This window comes from Hakea prostrata, chromosome 7 (assembly GCF_041222555.1).
Source record: "Hakea prostrata isolate BN-2017 chromosome 7, UWA_Hpros_2, whole genome shotgun sequence".
Classification (NCBI taxonomy): Eukaryota; Viridiplantae; Streptophyta; class Magnoliopsida; order Proteales; family Proteaceae; genus Hakea; species Hakea prostrata.
Genome location: NC_142606.1, coordinates 64,315,545 through 64,337,169, shown reverse-complemented (window position 1 = coordinate 64,337,169; position 21,625 = coordinate 64,315,545). Strand labels below are relative to the sequence as shown.

Genomic DNA, 21,625 nt, shown 5'->3' with positions numbered 1-21,625 from the left:
CTTATCTATCAGGTTGACTCTTCTGTTGGGCCACCGAACACTGTAAAAATCAGAGATCACTTTCTATTGTTGTCTCCATTCCTAGGTCAACTTCTTCTAGGGCTTTGATGCCATTCTCTACTGGTTGACCTTGCTCTCTTCCTGTCTCCATTAGATGGTTGAAGAGCTCTTTGCTTTGCTCGAACATACTTTTTCAATTTCCCTTGTGAGATTAACTTTCAATCTCTATTTTCAACTACCTACAATCATTAGTCCAATGACCATGATATTTGTGGAATTCAGAGTACTTGCTTCTATCATGATCTTTTGGTAAGGATTGAGCTTGTTCAGTCATTTAACTAGTCTTTGGTCTTTGACTTGCATCAGAATTTCTGATCTTCTAGTGTTTAGGGAGGTCCATGCTCCCTCAGGCTACTTTGCCAATTCCGCTCGACCACCTTTCCTCCTAATTGTGGTCGGATTCCTACTTTGCTGAAATCTCTCCTTATTTGCTTTTATTTATGTGGTCGGCTCCTTCTTTTGGAACTCTGTGGTTTCTGATATCTCATCCTACTTATGTCATCATTTAAGTAAACCTGCATATGTCTTTGGCATATGTAACAAGAGATATTCTAGGAGTCCTTCATGATTGAGCCCTCGATAAAGTGCATGAAAGGCTATCTTCTCATCTAAATCTCTATCTGGATAGTCAGATTGTTAAATATTCGAAGATAACTTTGATTGACGGAGAACAAAGCGTCCTGTCTTTTCTTTGTACTTACTCCACTTTGGAAGTGCAACAAGAATACCCGACCAAAACGGTAAAAATTTTCAATTGTACCATTTTGGAGTCCCAAAAACCAATCAATTGCGGCTCCAATCAATGAAGCAAGAATGATTTTGCACATGGCTGCTTCACTATGTCTGTATGAGGACATGACAAACTTATAGTGCATGATGTGATGTCTTGCGCATCTTGTGCTGTCGAACATTGTGAAGGTCAAGCACTTGAAATTCTTTGGCATCTCTGCTTTTGAAATTGCTTAGACAAAAGGATCTTCTTTCATGACGGAATATTAAGCATCCATGCCCAAATCTTTTAGCTTTTTCAACTTCTCATCAAGTTCTTCAAACCACTTGTTTACATAATCAGCGTGCTTGGCCGGAACTCCGTTGTCCCCTTCTTGTGGATCATTGGTTGGATGAGAGCTACTTCCTCGATATTCAAAATTGTCACCTGGGGGAGGGTCCTTAGACACTACCTAGCTCTCGTGATGGTTGGGATTTCTCATCGACATTTTCATTTCCTTTCTTACGATTTCTCTAAGATGATCGTGATGAATGGTCGGGTTGGGATGTTCTTACCTCCTTTCGCCATGGTGGTCGACCATCTCCATTGTCATCAAGATTAATAGGATTAACTTGCCTCTTTTTTAATCTCTCGTTCGCCTTCACTCGAATCATCTCCAACTATCCTTGATCTGGTATGCATAATAGCTTTTTGATCAGTTTCCCACAGACGACGCAAATTGTTGATACAAAAATCTTGCTTGATCACATGAACAAGTGAACCTGCATAAACATGTTCAACCGTGTTGGTTGAGTAACGCCTCCGACAGTCAAGTTAACAAGAAGTTGAGTTGGAGAAGAAAAGAGAGACGTCAATGCTAGGGAAGATAATCTCATAACTCACTTACCTTATCTTGACCCTCTATCCCCTTTATATAGATTTTAGGTTGTGTTACATGTATGATGACTGTAGAGTCCGACTAGAGTTTTTGTTGTAGAGTTCGATATGGATTCTAAAAGGTAGGATTCTTTCACTCAACTAGGAACGTTATCCCGAAGACTTTTAGAAGTTGATTGTGAATGAAACACTATCAATTTGGGCGATTGGTTCTTACTCTCTCTAGGGTCGAACCATTACCATTCGAACTTGCCTGGTGGCTAACCCATTCATTAACAACATGGACCGACCATCTTTAGGTTGTTGGGTGGGTCCTATATGATCCCAAGCCGTATCACATATAGATAGAATAGTATTCCAATCGAGGTGTGAAATCCCTCACAATCCCTAACGTATAAATCTATGTTGTAGGTCCGAAGACCTGAAGTCAAGGGAGGAGACAGCTGTGGGCCATCCCTTTGGAACCCATTGGATCTAACCTAAAACCAATGGAGGTTGACGATGAAGATCCTAGTATGGAAACTCTGACTGACTTTGGAAGGAGATGTAAATTGAATGATGATGGACTTGGGAGATGGACTTTGAGTGAAATGTTGACACCCATGGAAGGTCCTATAAAGTCAGGTAAAACCCTTTCTTAAGTTGGTGAAGGATCCAAGTGAAGCCTGAGGCTTTTGGAGACCAAAATTTTGTTTATGACCATCTGGCATTGCTTGTTCGATTGCCTTGGTCGCCCCAAGCGACCAAGCCAAGCGACCAAGGCTTCCCTCGGGACATAATTTGGTATTTTTGGAAATTTAGGTTTTCGTAGCTCTATACATACAAACTTCGATCTAATTCGTACCACTTTGCCTCTAAGCTACTAGAGAATGTGAGAAGAACCCTGTAGCTATCTCTTCAAGGCTAAGGAAGATCCCCAAGTATCCATGAGAGACTCTTCCGTTGAATCATTTTCTAGAAGGTTAGTAATCGATCTCATTCTCTCTAGATCTATTATCTCTACTATTTCAACTCATTGTTGTGATTATGAGGAAGGTCTTATGCTACTGTAATGACCTACTTCTTCATCCTCATAGTATTAGAGTGAACCCCCATTCACTATATTCCTTCTGTGAGCAACACGGTGTGATTTCGGTGTTTAAACTAGCATAATCTTCATGACTTTATTCATATGTGAGTTGTTTAACTTCTAATTTATGCTAGATCTATTCCTAGGTCATTTTCTAATCATGATCTATTGATTTCTTATCTCTAGAGTGAATCCCCACTCACTCTAGTCTATTCGTGAGAATCTGTGAATTAGGCCTATTATCTCACCCCATTCCCCATTCCATAATTACCTCAGCCCCTCAGCGAGGGTATTGATACCGAGTGACCCATGGCAATAATAGGGATTATAGGCGCTCAAGATTGGTATTCGATCTTTAATAGGACATAATCACATTGTTGGGGGCCATTCATTGGTAGGGTTGCACATAATAAACTTAGGCTCATGGGTGCTCAAGACCGGTAGGTAACCCATGAGAGGACATGAGAGATTTATTATATGTGGATGACCAATAGGGTTAAGAGTCCATAATCTAATTGGTTGGGTGCCATAGGATACAATGACTCTAGAGAGGGAGACACTAGAACGGACTACCTAGACACGGAAGGGAGGTATGAGACTAGAACAGATTGTCTAGTGCACAGAAGGAAAGTATCCAACTCCGAGATGTATATGATTCAATAGATGACTTGCATTGGGCTAAGTTTAACTCTGACATGGGCCAGTACTCAGTCCAAAGGTGTAGTGAGAGAGTGGTGATCTAAACCCCAACCATGGAATGTTGAAGGGATGCCCTAACCCAATTACTAGGGAGAACCCAAAAGACGTGCTTAAGAGCCTTGAGGAAGAGTGACTAAGACTGCCCAGAGGAGTATGGTGTTATATTTGAATGTGTGTCTGCCACTAGAGACTAGCATGTATAGAGTTGGAAGCATATTTGCATCATTGTCTCATATCATTTACATCATGCTTGTTCTGAACTGTTTGTAGTTGTTACTTGTGATTGAACTACTAGCAGAGCTCTTTTGAGCTCACCCTTCGAGGACAATGTTTCTTATACCTTGTTGCAGGTACTGATGACGGCGAGAGCTAGGTCTACGAGGCCACGATGAGTGACTCGTATTTCATGCAAGATATTGGTTGTTCCAAACATAATGGTGAAGACTTCCAGTGTGACGATAGTGTGTGCTAGGATTAGTCCCATTTTGGAGCTAGAGTGCCTGTATTTGGATATGGAAGTGTACAAGTTTAGACATACCTTATTTGAGTTTACGGAGGTGTATGATTAGACTTAGATTGAGTGTTAGACCCCTCCATTTCTTTAGTTTATTTGGTTGTAATACTTTAGAGTTTTGATCTACTTTTCCGCTTTGATTATAGAGTTTATTTATGCTTTTCTCTATACTTTAAATCTTTGATTGGTATCTTTTATTTCCACACTCTGATAATTCTTTGTAATCTTTTTGAGTTACAACTTTAATTAATTCCTTAAATAATAGTAAATAGTGGTTGTTCTTTGCTCTTGATTATCTTATTGTGTTATGTGGGTATATGATCGCCCTGAACTTATCTTTGGGGCTGTGGATCACACATCCGGGTATCACGGTTAGGGTACTGGTTGGGTGGATGTGATAGAGTGGTATCAAAGCCCAAAGTTCTTGGATAATCATAACCACAGAACATAGTAGTGGAGCATCCTTGAGTCATAAATCCAAAAGTGACTCAATCTTCTTAGAAGTGAATAATAGAACAAAATAGAAATTTGTATTAATGAAGCATAATACATCAAGTCAGAATAAGACACAATAACCATGGTTAAACAAATATACATCTTAATGCAATAAAAGAAATGCATAACGTACAATAAGACAAGTGAGACAAACTGAACTTCATTAATTCTTAGAAAACTTTTACAAGTTAAAAAGGAAATAAATACATATGTGATAACATAAAAGGACATCCTAGAACTACCTATCTTGGAGATCGTCTCTGTGATCTGCGCTGATCTCTAATAGCTCAAGACTCCTCCTCTAACCGTGACAACCGCTCATCCATAGAAAACATATGTGCCTCCATCCTCGTCATCATAGATGTCATCAAAGACATATGTACCTCGGAAGTCGGACATGGAGGACCTCCAACCTCAAATTGTCGAGGCAGAATAGTACCCTTCTCATCTGCATGTGCCTCCTCATGCACCTAATGATCTTCATCTTGTACCTGATCCCCATCTAGAGCCAGGACTACTGCCTGTGCCTCATCATTCTCATCCTCGGATCCCTCAAACTCCTGTAGATGCATCATCTCGATCAGTCGAGACCCAATGACCTCTCCTAAATTCTGACAAAGCTCCTCTATATCATCTGGGCTGACGTCGAAGTGTCAGAAGATGATGGTGAGAATTTGACCGAAAGCTAAGTTCCTTACCCTAAGATACTCAGCTCGATCAATCATGACGTGTTGAATGATGTTGTAGATCACGAGTTGCTCCATCACTGTGACCATGTCGTGATGCCCGCCCTTTGGTATAATGTTTCGTCTGATGTTACATGCTATGACTCTAGAGGAAGGAAGCATGTCCGTGCCACTCATAGGTCTATGGCAACGAATGTCATCCCAGAGCCTCCAGCAAATTTCGTGAAGCTCGGACGAAAGTAGAACCTTCGTGTTGTCGATGCCCACCGGGATCCACCAACAAGTACTCAGATCATGGGGTATGCTAAGGATGTGAGCTAGCACCCATGTAGAGAACTGGATCTCAGTCTCTCAAACCCGCGACTCTATAACCAATCTGGTGCCTCCACAGCTATCACTCTCCATTCGGTGAGTCAGGTTACTATAGAAGTACCTGACAAGCTCTAGATATACTGGGAGGTCTGCAATGAAGAGGTGTGTCCACTCCATGACATCCAACCGCTGCTGGATGCAGAAGACTGTGAAATCATCCATCGCTATTAGACGACCATACTCGATAGGTAGATCCCCGATGTAGTACTCGTAAAGGAACTTGGCCTCTGGACTGTCGAAAAGATCCTCTCGAATGACCACCTGGCAAGGAATGTGTCCTTGACTCTTGTCTGCACGTCTTCCTCGTCGAGGCATGGTGAAATTATATGAAGACAAGAAAAGTATGCATGAAGTTAGTAAAGGAAGTACAATAGGCTTATTTTTAGTGAAGGGTATTTTGGTAATTTTTCGGAAACTTTTGATTTCGGTGAAAATTGCGATTTGGACATGTTGGCATATGTATACTAATTGGATTAAGATGTTAAGATGATTTATTTGGAGAAAATCCATAAAAAAATAATTAAAAATAAAAATAAAAAAAACCTAGTTTTTACAAGAAAATTCAGCAAGAGGGAAAATTGGGAAAAACCCTCTTTTGGGTGAAGTTTTGGAATTTTCAAAAATTTGGATTTTGGTTGAACGGAAGGTTTGTACACCTCAATCATAGTAAATGAGATATGTGTGGTGTGGTTGAAGTAAAAAAAATTATTGCCTATGTGATTTGAATGAAAATTTCAAATTTAGGCATATTATGTGATAATTTGTGAAAATGAGAGCAAAGCGTGTTACATTTTAGTATTGGAGCATGGCATTGAGTGGAAAATGCATGGAATGTGTTAGAAAATGTTCCTAGACATGTTTCTAACCTAGATAACCATCTATCTCATGGATTTAAACAAAAAATCACAAAGAGGTTAAACCATATGAGAGGTTGATCATCACTCACCTTGGGGTGATGATCAAAGTAGTGTAAGATGGAGTTGTTGAAGCCCTTTGAAGCCTTAGAAACCTTTGGGAAGACAAGGAAAATGTTTCTCCAAAGCCCTAACTCGAAGTTGGAAGAGTTGGAAATGTTTTTGAAATGAGCATTGTGGGCCCTTTAAATAGAGTTTTTCGCACACAGGGACCTTTGGTCACTTGCTTTGGTCACCCCAAGTGACCAAGCATGACAGAATTGTGAATTTTGGCCAGTTTTGAGTGAAATTTGATTTGGATGCATATGTTTGGATTTTTAATGGCCTATACTGCTGAGATAAGTGTGTTTTACATGTTTGGATTTGGATGCATATGTTTGAGTGTACCTAATGGTGCAATACCTCCAGGTGGTGTTGGTGACTAGGTACCATTGAATGGTCAAATTGTTGGCAATCTGCCCGATGCTCCTCCATTTGTCAATTTGCAGGATGTTGCAAATATCATGGGAAACATCATGCAATAGCAAAGCAGCCAATACAACCAAATAATGACTAGGTTCATGACTTTGTACAATGAGACTCGTGTTGTTGCCCAAGCAAACCCTAATGCTGCAAGTGTGCCTTTTACTGGAAGGAATGCAAGTTTACCTCATTCCAAGTTGATGGAGAGTTTTTTGAAACTTCAGTTGCCGAACTTTACTAGAGTGACAAAGGATACTCTTTTTCCTAATAAATGGCTGAGAGAATTAGAGAAGCCTTCAGGAACTTGCAGTGCACTGAAGCACAGAAGATTTTGTTTACCGAGTAGAAACTTTAGCATGAGGCAAATGCATGGTGAGATACAACTCGGCCCATCCTGGAAGCTTTGCATATGGATGGTATCAGTTGGGAAATCTTTAAGGATGCATTTTGTAAGAATTATTTCCTTGAGTCTGTGAGAGATGCAAAGGAGTTTGAGTTTATAGCCCTTGTGCAAGGACCCCTTTCCATGGAGTAGTATTATCAAAAGTTTGAAGAGCTATTTTTCTTTGCTCCTAAGTCGGTAAAAGCAGATTGAGAGAAAGCAAAGAAGTTCTCCAAAGGGTTGAGATCCTCTATTAAGACATATCTCACTATCCTTCCTATTGAGAGTTATGCTCAGATAATGCAGAGTTCGAAGAAAGTTGAAGAGTCTAAAAGAGACAATCATCATCTCCAGAGATCCCTACAGAGTAGGAATTCTAGTTATGTTGATAGGACTAACAAGAAGTTTACTAGACCTACACCTTATCCTACCCCCAACATTTCAGCCTAGGAATGTGGGACAAAGTTTTGGGAATACCCAGACTGGATAGCAAAATCAGATTAGTGGGAACAAACCAGTTGGGAATGCTCAAGTCTCTAGGCTAGTTTATGCAAACCCTAGGCCTATGAATTAGATACCTCTGACGAAAATGACTACTACTACAACACTAAAGGATCCTATGTGTTTCCTTTGCAGACAGATTGGATATATTGCCTGCACTTGCCCTTGAAGAAATTCTCAACCAACTACTGCAAGTGTAGCTATGCTAGTGCAAGCCCCTCTTGCTAGGAAAGTGTTTAACATTAGTGGGAATGAGCAAAATATGAGTTTTGATGTTGTGATAGGTACGCTACTTGTTGCTTTGGTTCTTGCTTTTGTTATATTTGATATTGGTGCATCACATTCTTTCATATCATCTGCATTTGTAAGAAAAACTACTGCTACATCAAAGAAGTTACCTAGATGCTTGATGATTAGTACACCTACTAGATCAATAGTTCAGCTAGATCAAATAGTTTAAGCTTGCCCAATTATGGTTTGTGGAAGAAACTTAGAAGCCCATTTGGTACTCTTAAACATGAAGGACTTTGACGTAATTTTGGGAATAAATTGGCTAACTGCACATAAAGCGGTTATCCTCTATTCTTCGAGAAGAGTACAATTTCAAGTGGAAGGAAATTCAGTTTTTGAATTTCAAGGTGATCAAGGAAGATTTATCAAGAAGACTTTGACTATGATGATGCAAGTAGATGCATTGATGGGAAGTGTATCACTTGATGCTTCATTTGAAAGTGAAAGTAAGAAAGAGAAGAAGCTTGACGAAGTCAAGGTGGTGAATGACTTCGTGGATGTTTTGCCCGAAGACTTGTTAGGTTTGCTACCGAAAAGAGAGCTAGAATTTACCAGAGAGTTGATTCCAGGAGCTGGTCCGGTATCAAAAGCTCCATATATAATGGCACCTACCAAATTGAAGGAACTACAGAACCAGCTGAATGAGCTGTTAGAAAAAGGATTTATTCAACCAAGTGTGTCACCTTGGCAAGCTCCGGTTTTGTTTGTGAAGAATAAAGATGGTAGCATGCATCTATGCATTGATTACCAGGAGTTGTCAAGTTGACCATCAAGAATAGATACCCACTGCCCAGAATTGATGATCTCTTTGATCAATTGAAAAGTGCAGCAGTGTTCTCAAAGATAGATTTGAGATCTATATCATCATCTCAGGGTGAAGCCTAGTGATATCTGCAAGACAACTTTTAGAACACAGTATGGTCACTATGAGTTTAAGGTCATGCCTTTTGGTTTGACAAATGCTCCTGCATTGTTTATGGACTTGATGACCTGAGTATTTCATGATGTGCTAGATAAATTTGTGATCGTATTCATTGACGACATCTTGATCTATTCGAAGAATGATTCGAAGAGGAGCATGTGAAGCATCTTCATTTCACCTTGCAAAGATTGAGAGAAGAGCAACTTTTTGCTAAGTTTAGCAATTGTGACTTTTGGTTATCGAAGGTAGTATTCCTAGGCCCTATGGTTTCAGCTGAAGGAATACGTGTCGATCCTGATAAAATTAAAGCAGTTGCAGATTAAGATAGACCAAGGATTGTGACTAAAATAAGAAGTTTTCTCAGAATGGCAGGTTTCTACAAAAGATTTATTGAGAACTTTTCCAAGTTGGATGCTCCTATGACTAAGCTTACTAGAAAAGAGGAGAAGTTTGTTTGGTCTGATGCGTGTGAGAAAAACTTTCAAGAACTGAAGGATAGACTGACAAGTGCCTCAGTGTTGACTATACCAGATGACTCTAGTGGTTTAATAGTTTACACTGACACATCGAAGATTTTGGGTTACGTTCTGATGCAACATAGGAAATTAGTGGCATATGCCTCAAGGCAATTGAAGGACTATGAGCAAAACTACCCTACTCATGATTTGGAGTTAGCAGCAGTAGTGTTTGCTCTAAAAGTTTGGTGTCATTACTTGTTTGGAGAAAGAATTGCCATCTACACTGACCACAAGAGTTTGAAGTACTTTTTCACTCAGAAGGAGTTAGATATGCGACAACAAAGATGGTTGGAGCTGGTAAAGGACTATGATTGTGATATCCAATATCACCCTAGAAAAGAAAATGTGGATGCTGACACTCTTAGCAAGAAAAGTAAGCGAGAAGAATTGGATCTAAATGCTTTGAGTAAACCATTATTGTTCTCTATTTTGGAGTTGGGACTGGAAATCATTCCAGAAGGATATGAAGTAATACTTGCCCCTTTGACAACGAGATCTACCTTAAGGGATAGGATTATTGCCTTACAAGATTTAGATCCGGATTCGAAGGAGAAAATGGGAAGATTTCTTCTAATCCTAAAGCAAAGCTTGATTTCTATATGTCTACTGACAGTGCATTAACCTATAGAGGAAGATTGTGTGTGCCAGGAATTGAAGAAATTAAGAAAGAAATATTGAAAGAAGCACATCAGTCAGTTTTTACTGTGCATCCAGGAAGTACAAAGATTTATAGAGACTCAAGAGAATATTTTTGGTGGGTTGGTTTGAAGAACGACGTAGAAGATTATGTGGCCAAGTGTGACACTTGCCAGCGTGTGAAAGCAGTTCGAGAACCACCATCTAGACTTCTGCAGACTCTTATTGTTCCTAGTTGGAAGTGGGAATACATCACTATGGATTTTTTTTACTAGCTTACCCCAGACTAGAAAAGGGAATGATACTGTATGGGTAATCATTGAGAGACTGACTAAATCAGCCCATTTCATTCCTATGAAGATTACTTACACTATGGATAAGCTAGAAAGGCTATATGTGGATAATATAGTACGTCTACATGGAGTTCCAGTGAGTATTGTGTCTGACAGAGATCCTAGGTTCACTTCAAGATTTTGGAGTAGTTTGCAGAAAACTTTGGGAACTCAATTGAACTTGAGTATAGCTCATCATCCACAGATAGATGGATAGTTTGAGCGGACAATTCAGATTTTGGAAGATATTCTTAGATCTTGTATAGTGGATATGGGAGGAAATTGGGACGAACACCTAGCTTTGGTTGAGTTTGCTACAATAACAGTTACTAGTCAACAATAGGCATGGCTCCATTCAAGGTTTTGTATGGAAAAACTTATAGAACACCACTGTATTGGACTGAGACCGGTGAAAGAAGAATTTTGGGTCCATAAATGATTGAAGCTACAAAAGCGATGGTGGACATGATTAAAGAAAGGATCAAGTCAGCGCCATCGAGACAGAAATCTTATGGAGACAAAAGAAGTACTGATCTAGAATTTCAAGTGGGGGAGAAAGCTCATCTAAAGGTATCACCTATGAAGGGGGTGATGAGATTTAATATCAAGGGAAAGCTTATTCCTTGGTATATTGGCCCTTATGAGATTATTGAGAAAGTTGGACAAGTTGATTACCATTACCTCCGTCCTTAGCTGGAGTTTCATGATGTGTTCCACATATCAATGGTACGACAGTGTGTAGAGAATCCGGAACATCTTCTTTAGCGAGAACCTGAAGGTCCTGGAGCTAATCTTTCCTATGACGAAGAGCCAACCGAGATCCTAGACATGAACGACAAGCAGTTGTGGAATCGGACCATACCTTTGGTGAAAATCCGTGGAAGAATCATACCCCTAAAGAAGCTTCTTGGGACATGGATGAAAAGATGAAAGAGAAGTATCCCCATCTCTTTGGAAACCCATATACGCTTTCAATTTTGAGGAAGAAAAATCTTTTAAGGGTGGCAGGATGTGAAATCCCTCACAAACCCTAACTTGAAAATATATGTTGTAGGTCTGAAGACCCAAAGTCAATGTAGGAGACAGCTATGGGCCATCCCTTTGGAACCCATTGGATTTGACCTATAACCAATGGAGGTTGATGATGAAGATCCTAGTATGGAAACCCTGATTGAATTTGGAAGGAGATGTAAATTGAATGATGATGGACTTGGGAGATGGACTTTGAGTGCAGTGTTGACACCCGTGGGAGGTCCTATAAAGTCAGGTAAGACCCTTTCTTAAGTTGATGAAGGACCTAAGTGAAGCCTGAGGCTTTTGGAGACCAAAAGTATGTTTCTGACCATCTGGCATTGCTTGGTCGATTGCCTTGGTCGCCCCAAGCGACCAAGGCTTCCCTCAGGACAGAATTGGGTATTTTTGGAAATTTAGGTTTTTCGGAGCTCTATATATACAAACTTCAATATAATTCATACCACTTTGCCTCTAAGCTATTGGAGAACGTGAGAAGAACCCTAGAGCTCTCTCTTCAAGGCCAAGGAAGATCACCAAGCATTCATGAGATTCCTCCATCGAATCCTTTTCTACAAGGTTAGTAATCGATCTCATTCTCTCCAGATCTATTCTCTCTAATATTTCAACTCATTGTTTCGATTGTGAGAAAGCTCTTATGCTACTATAATGACCTACTTCTTCATCCTCAAAGTCTTAGAGTGAACCCCCATTCACTCTATTTCTTCTGTGAGCAATACGGTGTGATTTCGGTGTTTAACCTAGCATAATCTTCATGATCTTATTCTTATATGAGTTGTTTAACTTCTAATCTATGCTAGATATATTTCTAGGTTGTTTTCTAATCATGATCTACTGATTTCTTATCTCTAGAGTGAATCCCCACTCACTCTAGTCTATCCGTGAGAATCTGTGAATTAGGCTTATTATGTGAATTGTTAGATCTTCTTTCCGATGACCATGTTTAATGGTTAGATCATGATAGATAGTCTCTATAGACAAAATTAGATCGAAACTTGCAAAATTTTGACCGAAATTTCCCATTTTGGGAACCTTGAAACGAAAAACTAAGGGACCGAAAAAAAAATATCCCGAGTTTCGATTGAAACTATCAAAATTTTGTTGAAACCTAGTTCAACCCAGCTGGATCAGCTGGTTCATGAGAGAAAAAATTCCCCAATTTCGTGGGAAACATGGGAAATTTCATGGAAACCTAGGAAATTTCGTAGAAACCTGGGACTTTTCTTGCAAGTTTCATAGCTTTCCCAAATTTTCAATTTTTTTGTTTCTTTCATGTTTCCCCAAATACCACGACAAATACCCCCATCAGAACTTCCCTATGCAAATTGCATATTTCCTCAAACTGGTTATCTTAGGCATGTTGATGACCAGACTTATAAAGTTGCAGTTGTTGATTACCTTGACAACCATAGGCATAAAATGTCATGGGATGTTTATGTTTGTTGGTTGGAGGAGAGGATGTTACAAGCGTAGTACTAGTCAATTCACAGGATGGATCCACCGAGGCACTTCTCTTGGCACTAAGTTGTACTTTCCTTTTATTGTTAGTTACTTTGTATTTGATGTTTTGAAGTTAGAAATTATATACTAAATGTTATGTACTTGAGTAGTTAAGTTTAATGTACTTCTTGGACAACTCTACATTGATGTTATGTACATTGAATGACATATCTACATAGACTTTTTTAGCAAAATACAGTCAATTTGTTCTTTATACTCTAATTAGCTTGAATGTAGTCCCACTCTAAAATACTCCCTAAAACTTGTCGAAACTTACACAAAAAAGTCCTAAGTTTCCTCGAAATTTTCCAGTTTCCCACCTAGGTTTCCCATTTTCACATGGTCGAAACTTGAGTTTCCCTTGAATTTTTTTCTATGATAGTCTCCATATACTATTTTAGAATTTTTCTATTAATTTCGGAGTGATTGGAACCCAAACAAGGAGTTTTCGATCAAAACATAGGTATTATGTCCATACACAGTCTACTTGGTCGACTACCTTGGTTGCCCTAAGCAACCAAGCCAAGCAACCAAGAGTGTCTAGGACAAAAACGTCTTCTGTTTTGACTCCATTTTGTCTCTGATCTTTTAGGGTTTGTTCCTTATGATCAATACTTGTTTGTTTAGGCTTTCTTTGGTGACTTTGGACTTACCCTTGACCCCTTTCTTTGGAGATTACGAATTGAGTATAAGGTGAGTACGTTCGCTCACAATTGGCATGCTTACATTCACCATATTGGTAGAGCTTGTATGCATGTGTTAGCTATTGTTATAAGACTTATTCATATTTGTCATACTTTTGTAATTTCATAATGTGTTTCATAATGTTAACTTGCATACTTGTATGACTGTAAATGATTCTATTGTGATTGGACCTTGATATGATATCTTATGCAATCATATTGTGATGTGTTTGGCTAAGTTATAATTATGGAATGGGGAATGCCCTCTTGGTGTTTTTGTCTTGGGACATCAGTGGAGGTTGTATGGGACACTTTCCTATGTTGCTCCTTGACGCTTTCATGATTATTGGATGACATACTTAGGTATTGTCTAGATGTGTTTGGCTAGGAAACTCCGTCATATCTCACCCCATCGGCGAGGGTATTGATGCTGAGTGACCCAAGGCAACAATGGAGATTATGGGAGCTCAAGACTGGTGTCTGATCCATGAGATGACATAATCACATCATTGGGGGTCATTTATTGGTAGGGTTGCACATAATAAACCTGGGCTCATGGGCACTCAAGACAAGTAGGTAACCTGTGAGAGGACATGAGAGCTTCCCGTTCATTATATGCGGATAACCAATAGGGTTAAGAGTATGTAGTTTGATTGGTTGGGTGCCATAGGATAGGATGACTCTAAAGAGGGAGATACTAGAATGAATTGCCTAGACATGGAAGGGAGGTAATGAGACTGGAACGGACTGTCTAGTGCACGGAGGGGAAGTGTTCGACTCCGAGATTGATATGACTCAGTAGATGACTTGCATTGGGCTAGGTTTAACCCTGACACGTGCCAGTACTTAGATCAATGGTGGAATAAGAGAGTGGTGACCTAAACCCCAGCCATGGAATGTCGGAGAGATGCTCTGACCCAATTATTGCGGAGAACCCAAAAGACGTACTTAAGAGCCGTGAGGGAGAGTAACTGAGACTGCCTAGAGGAGTATGGTGTTATATCTTAATGTGTGTCTGCCACTGGAGACTTGCATGTATAGAATTAAAAGCATATTTGCATCATTATCTCATATCATTTGCATCATGCTTGTTCTAAACTATTTGAAGTTGTTATTTGTGATTGAACTACTTGTTGAGTTCTTTTGAGATAACCCCTCGGGGATAATATTTCTTAGACCTTGTTGTATATACTGATGACGGCAAGAGCCAGAGCTACGAAGCCATAGTGAGTGACTCATATTTCATGCAAGATGGTTGTTACGTAACATAAAAGTGAAGACTTCCAATGTGACGATGGGGCGTACTAGGATTAGCCCCATTTTAGAGCTAGAGCGCTTCTATTTGGATACGGAAGTCTTCGAGTTAGACACACCTTATTTGAGTTACGGAGATGTATGATTAGACTTAGATTGATTCTTAGACCTCTCCATTTCTTTAGTTTATTTGGTTGTAACACATTAAGTTTTGATCTACTTTTCCACTTTGATTATAGAGTTTATTTATGCTTTACTCCATACTTTAAATCTTTGATTGGTATCTTTTATTTCTGTACTCTGATGATTCTTTGTAATCTTTTTGAGTTACAACTTTAATTCTTTCCTTAAATAATAGTAAACAGTGATTGTTCTTTGCTCTTGATTATAATATTGTGTTATGTGGATATATGATCGTCCGAAACTTATCTTTGAAACTATGTATCAAACATCCGAATATCGTGATTAAGGTACTAGTTGGGTGGGTGTGACACGAGGAGTCAACCAAGTCATACCATAGTGCATGGCTCTCCATGCATTCCCACTAAAAAGGAATTCAATGCTGAGGCTCTGAGCATGTTGGATTTTTGTTTTAAAATAAAATAATAATATAATATACTATTTAGATAAGTTTCAAAACATTAAAACTCTATCTCCCTAGTTTTGTTTTAGGACTGTTGTTTAATTCTTACTCTATAGGACTCTTCTGGATGTATAGATTCCAATCAAAGGTTTTTGGCAATTCAGCATATATATTAGGTAATTTAATTTACCATACATGTTTAGTCCCACATCGGATGGAGCTAATGATTATATGGTTTATATATATATATATATATATATATATAGCTCCTAAGTGGGGTGTATGCCGGTAGAGAGTTAAGTGTGGATCACGCGCATGCACCGAGCTGGACCGAGTCGGGCGTGGTTGCGGTTGTGGTCCGTAGACCCTAGTCTAACCAGGCCATGGGGCACTATAATATTATATAAATAATATTAAGTGTCTATGATGAGACTTGGGACGTGTGTCGTGGATCCAGAAAACCCGGTTTTGGGTTTCGTTGTAGGGACGTAACTGATCATACAATCAAAGATGACCTTACGTATAGATATAACTCTCTGAAGGTGTCCATGCGAGCTTATAAATAGAGGAGAAGCTCTGAATAAAGGCCTCACTCAGATTTTGGTGAAAAACAAAAATTTCGTATTCTAAAGTTGAAAAAATTCCATTTTGTTTTTCCTTCATTCCTGTGCTGTATACTACCTTTGTATCTCCTTAGCAAGTAGTATTTGTTGGAGTGCTAGCCTTCAGATCTAAAGAATTGTTGTATCTTGGAGGTGAGAACGTCAAAGTCAAACACAGTCTGCATTAAAGGGGGCATTCAAATACCTTAAGGAAAAGTACTATACGTACATCTCAACTCACCTTGTTCGAGTTCGTCTTGGTTTTGTTTTAGGACCGTTGTTTAATTCTTACTCTATAGGACTCTTCTGGATGTATAGATTCCAATCAAAGGTTTTTGGCAATTCAGCATATATATTAGGTAATTTAATTTACCATACATGTTTAGTCCCACATCGGATGGAGCTAATGATTATATGGTTTATATATATATATATATATATATATATATATATATATATATATATATATATATATATATATATATATATATATAAGCTCCTAAGTGGGGTGTATGCCGGTAGAGAGTTAAGTGTGGATCACGCGCATGCACCGAGCTGGACCGAGTCGGGCGTGGTTGCGGTTGTGGTCCGTAGACCCTAGTCTAACCAGGCCATGGGGCACTATAATATTATATAAATAATATTAAGTGTCTATGATGAGACTTGGGACGTGTGTCGTGGATCCAGAAAACCCGGTTTTGGGTTTCGTTGTAGGGACGTAACTGATCATACAATCAAAGATGACCTTACGTATAGATATAACTCTCTGAAGTTGTCCATGCGAGCTTATAAATAGAGGAGAAGCTCTGAGTAAAGGCCTCACTCAGATTTTGGTGAAAAACAAAAATTTCGTATTCTAAAGTTGAAAAAATTCCATTTTGTTTTTCCTTCATTCCTGTGCTGTATACTACCTTTGTATCTCCTTAGCAAGTAGTATTTGTTGGAGTGCTAGCCTTCAGATCTAAAGAATTGTTGTATCTTGGAGGTGAGAACGTCAAAGTCAAACACAGTCTGCATTAAAGGGGGCATTCAAATACCTTAAGGAAAAGTACTATACGTACATCTCAACTCACCTTGTTCGAGTTCGTACTGGTTTTGTTTTAGGACTGTTGTTTAATTCTTACTCTATAGGACTCTTCTGGATGTATAGATTCCAATCAAAGGTTTTTGGCAATTCAGCATATATATTAGGTAATTTAATTTACCATACATGTTTAGTCCCACATCGGATGGAGCTAATGATTATATGGTTTATATATATATATATATATATATATATATATATAGCTCCTAAGTGGGGTGTATGCCGGTAGAGAGTTAAGTGTGGATCACGCGCATGCACCGAGCTGGACCGAGTCGGGCGTGGTTGCGGTTGTGGTCCGTAGACCCTAGTCTAACCAGGCCATGGGGCACTATAATATTATATAAATAATATTAAGTGTCTATAATGAGACTTGGGACGTGTGTCGTGGATCCAGAAAACCCGGTTTTGGGTTTCGTTGTAGGGACGTAACTGATCATACAATCAAAGATGACCTTACGTATAGATATAACTCTCTGAAGTTGTCCATGCGAGCTTATAAATAGAGGAGAAGCTCTGAATAAAGGCCTCACTCAGATTTTGGTGAAAAACAAAAATTTCGTATTCTAAAGTTGAAAAAATTCCATTTTGTTTTTCCTTCATTCCTGTGCTGTATACTACCTTTGTATCTCCTTAGCAAGTAGTATTTGTTGGAGTGCTAGCCTTCAGATCTAAAGAATTGTTGTATCTTGGAGGTGAGAACGTCAAAGTCAAACACAGTCTGCATTAAAGGGGGCATTCAAATACCTTAAGGAAAAGTACTATACGTACATCTCAACTCACCTTGTTCGAGTTCGTACTGGTTTTTCTTCGCTTCTTCTACTACATTCGAGTAAGTGATTATGACATAAGGTATACTTTATATATTTGTTTCTCTTTGTCTGATATTGGTCTGTCTATACTATGCCTCTAGTCTTCTGATTATAACAGAGGCATGCCAAGTCCACCAAGACAATTAATGTGGATCAATATTCAAAATGGGGTACTAGAATTGAGGGGTACATAATGATTACATTCTTTCTTCATGATAAAAAAAAAAAAAAAGCATAATGATTATATTTAACTCCACTATCGTGTTTACTATTTTCCTGCCAAGGAATTGATTCCTTTCTTTCTTTATGCCTTCTTTTCATTAATTTATAAAAAGAAGAAAGTTGACTCTCCACATTTTTTAATATTGATTCTCATTTAATAGAAAGTTATTGGATATTTTTGCATCAATAGTGCGTCAGAAGTGGTGGTGTATCTGGCGCCCCTTCAAATGCAGATCACATGATAAGTATATATTAATAGTCAATAGGGTCGCTAATTTCAAGTAGGAAAAAAACTCTACGATCGTACAACAACAAAGGAGAGTCATGAGTGAATCTAACGATCGAGAATAATGTAAACCCTATATAAATTAAAGTATCACACAAAGTAGAGATATTTGAATCATTTCCTTCCATTATCCTTTTTCAATTAAGCTCTACAGCTAACCAGAGTCTGTAGTGATTTACTTGGGCTTACATCTGATTTATTGACTTTGCGTAGTGATTCACTTATTGACTTAACTTTCGGAGGTGGCTTCCGGACTACTAAGTGCTACATCTGACATTGTTTTGCAAAAATCCGAAGAGTGATTAATTTTTTGACGCATCACCACATAAATTTTATTTAATTTCATCCATTTAAAAAATAGTTTGATTCATCTTAAAGAAAATAGTTTTTGTGTTAATTAAGTTGATTAATGTGTTCACGGTATTTTGAACGTTTGAAATTTAATGAAATTCACATGATGTGCATTCAATCAAGTAATCGAGCAGGCACATTTTCCAACAGAGTCCCCTGTTTTAAGGGTGTCAATCGGTAGGGTACCAACTTTGAATACCGAAAACTAGAACTGTACTGTACTAAATTTAAACGGTATGGTATGGTTTCGGTATTTACAAAAACGGTTGGGTACGGCTTCGGTATTAAATCGGTACTGGAAAACGGTTTAAGCACGGTATAATTTTTGTACGAATGAACTTATGCCACTTTTGTTATTAGTTTATTAAGATCCTAATGAAATTGTGATCAACCAATTGATATAATTTGAAATTAACATAGATAAAAGCAAGTAAATCTAATTAATAGAGACAAAACAAGTAAATCTAAGAAGAGGAGTAAATGATGAAACGAAAAACTGAAATAGAGAATTAGGGATAGGGTAAAGGTAAAGTTTTTTAATTGTAAAATTACAATTTATATCCTTTAATTTGGTATGGTTTCGGTACATACCGACTGTATGAGTACCTAAAACCGGAATTGTACCAAAGAAATTCGGTTTTCGGTACGTACCTTACCAAATTTTGAACAGTACGGTTAAACGGTTTCGATATACAATTGACACCCTTACCCTGTTTTTGTTCCTCTGTTCTCTTTTTTAAAAGCCAAAATGGAATCTGATAAATTGAATTTCAATTAATAAGCAGTAATTGCAATAATTACACTTTATCATCTTTAAAGGACCAAGCAGTTTTCAGTGGTTGCAAATTTTCTTTTCTCCTAATCCGCCCCATTAGAGGACATTCGAGGTTCTTCTCCCTCTGTGCAGCAGCAGATCACAATCAAACGCGGCGATGGAAACAGAGGAACCATCGCAGACCCAACAGTTGAAATGGGAAGGCAAGGTTTCTGCTGACCTGAAAGGTGCAGCGGCAGAGCAGGTGTGGCCTCTGCTGGAGGACTTCTTCAACATCCACAAGTGGCTCCCCAGCATCGACACCTGCATCGCCTTGGAGGGCATCTCTGGACAGCCCGGCTGCATTCGTTACTGCGCCAAAACAATAACAGACGCCGCAGCTCCGTCATCGGAGTCGGAAGAGAAGAAGATCGACACCACCTTGTGGGCCAAGGAAAAGCTCGTGGCCATCGACCCTGTAGAACGTTGCCTGAGCTATGAAGTCACTGAAAACAATGTTGGTATGAAATCTTACATGGCCACCATGAAAGTTCTGCAATTCTCCAAGGGGGACGATGAAGGGTCCCAGATCGAATGGTCATTCGTTGCTGATCCGTTTGATGGCTGGACTTTCGAGGGGTTTCTGTCGTATATGCAGTCTTACCTTCAAGGCATGGCACAGAGAATGGAAGAAGCTCTCTGTCCTACTCTAGTTTATCAGTGTTGATGATTCCCATCAACTAAAGCTTTAGTTTGTGCTGTGTTTTGATACAATTTGCAGTGAATAAAATGGCGATTCAGAAAACTGGGTTCATCTACGGATCGATGCTGCTATTGTTTATCGCATGAAGATGGAGAAATTGAACTTTGGGATTGTCGACTGCTAAAATCTTAGGAGGCCTTTGAGAACACGGTCTAGGAGAATAGTTTTGGCATTCTATTATTCTCAAAGAACAAAAGAACAGATACTAGCTAGGAGTTTATTTATGGTATGTTCTTCGCATTTTGCTTCAGTATTTTTATTTTCTTATTTTATTTTATTTTACTTTATTTTAACTTTTTGAACTACCCTAATAAAATCCAAGAAAAACAATACGGGTGGTCAAGATCGATGGACCACTACTTTAGATCTAGACCGCAGGTAGCTCAGTGTTGCACATTAATTGTGTAGTACTAAAGCAAAATTTTATGTTCTTCTCTTGTTAAAGAACGGTTAAGTGGAAAAACTAGTTTGAAGCAAAACATGTTTTACTTGGATACAAAATCTTGGTACAATAGTCCATACAGCAAATCAATCTTATTGGCAAATTGCTTATCCCATACTTTTTTTTTTAAACTAAAATTTTCTAGATTATGGGCTCAATAAGAAAATATATACGAGACATGTTTATCATATTCTAACTTTCAAAGAAAAACGGTTTCTCACGGTTTTTCATGATAGAGACATATAAAAAGAATGGTCTCCTTGCATAATAGAACGTTACCAAATACATACTTATATGTAAAAATTGATATGTCACTATGATGTGGAGGCTAATTTCTTTTCTATATTGTAATGATCTAACTTTCATATAAAAGCCATTGAATTTAAGAACGTAGATTTCTTGGAGACTAATTCTTTATATTTTTATTTTCTATTTTTTCTAGTGTGTTTTGGGATAAGCACATCTGTCCATGTGCAAGTTTGGATCATCTATCCTCACGAGCAAAGGAATCTACTCCTTTCTTATTCTTCTATCACATATTTAAAATAATGGTGTACCTCCTAATAATGTATGCTCTATTTTATCAATAGATAGTTTATTTTCTAAATATGTAATGAATAATGTGAGGGGGCACGAGGGATAGAGGATCCCAATATATACTTCTTTATGCCGGCATTGGTTTACAATGTAAAATTTTTCTGAGGGTCACATATCAATGGACTGAAACTACGAGAAAAACACTCTCATGGAACACACTCTCATGGAAATTGGAACAATAAAATTTTCTTTACAACAGCAATT

General features: G+C 38.4%; 1 protein-coding gene across 1 annotated transcript; it reads left to right on the top strand.

Annotated features, from left to right (window-relative positions):
- The first annotated feature begins 19,689 nt into the window (after positions 1–19,689).
- LOC149011683 (Polyketide cyclase/dehydrase and lipid transport superfamily protein) lies at positions 19,690–20,680 on the top strand. The gene has a single exon (XM_089163131.1). It carries the CDS (start codon positions 19,798–19,800, stop codon positions 20,344–20,346), a length of 549 nt encoding a protein of 182 aa, XP_089019257.1. The 5' UTR covers positions 19,690–19,797; the 3' UTR covers positions 20,347–20,680.
- The last annotated feature ends 945 nt before the right edge of the window (positions 20,681–21,625 follow it).

Excerpts from the sequence above, each read along its gene's own strand:
- LOC149011683 (XM_089163131.1), top strand. The coding sequence starts at position 19,798 with ATGGAAACAGAGGAACCATCGCAGACCCAACAGTTGAAATGGGAAGGC.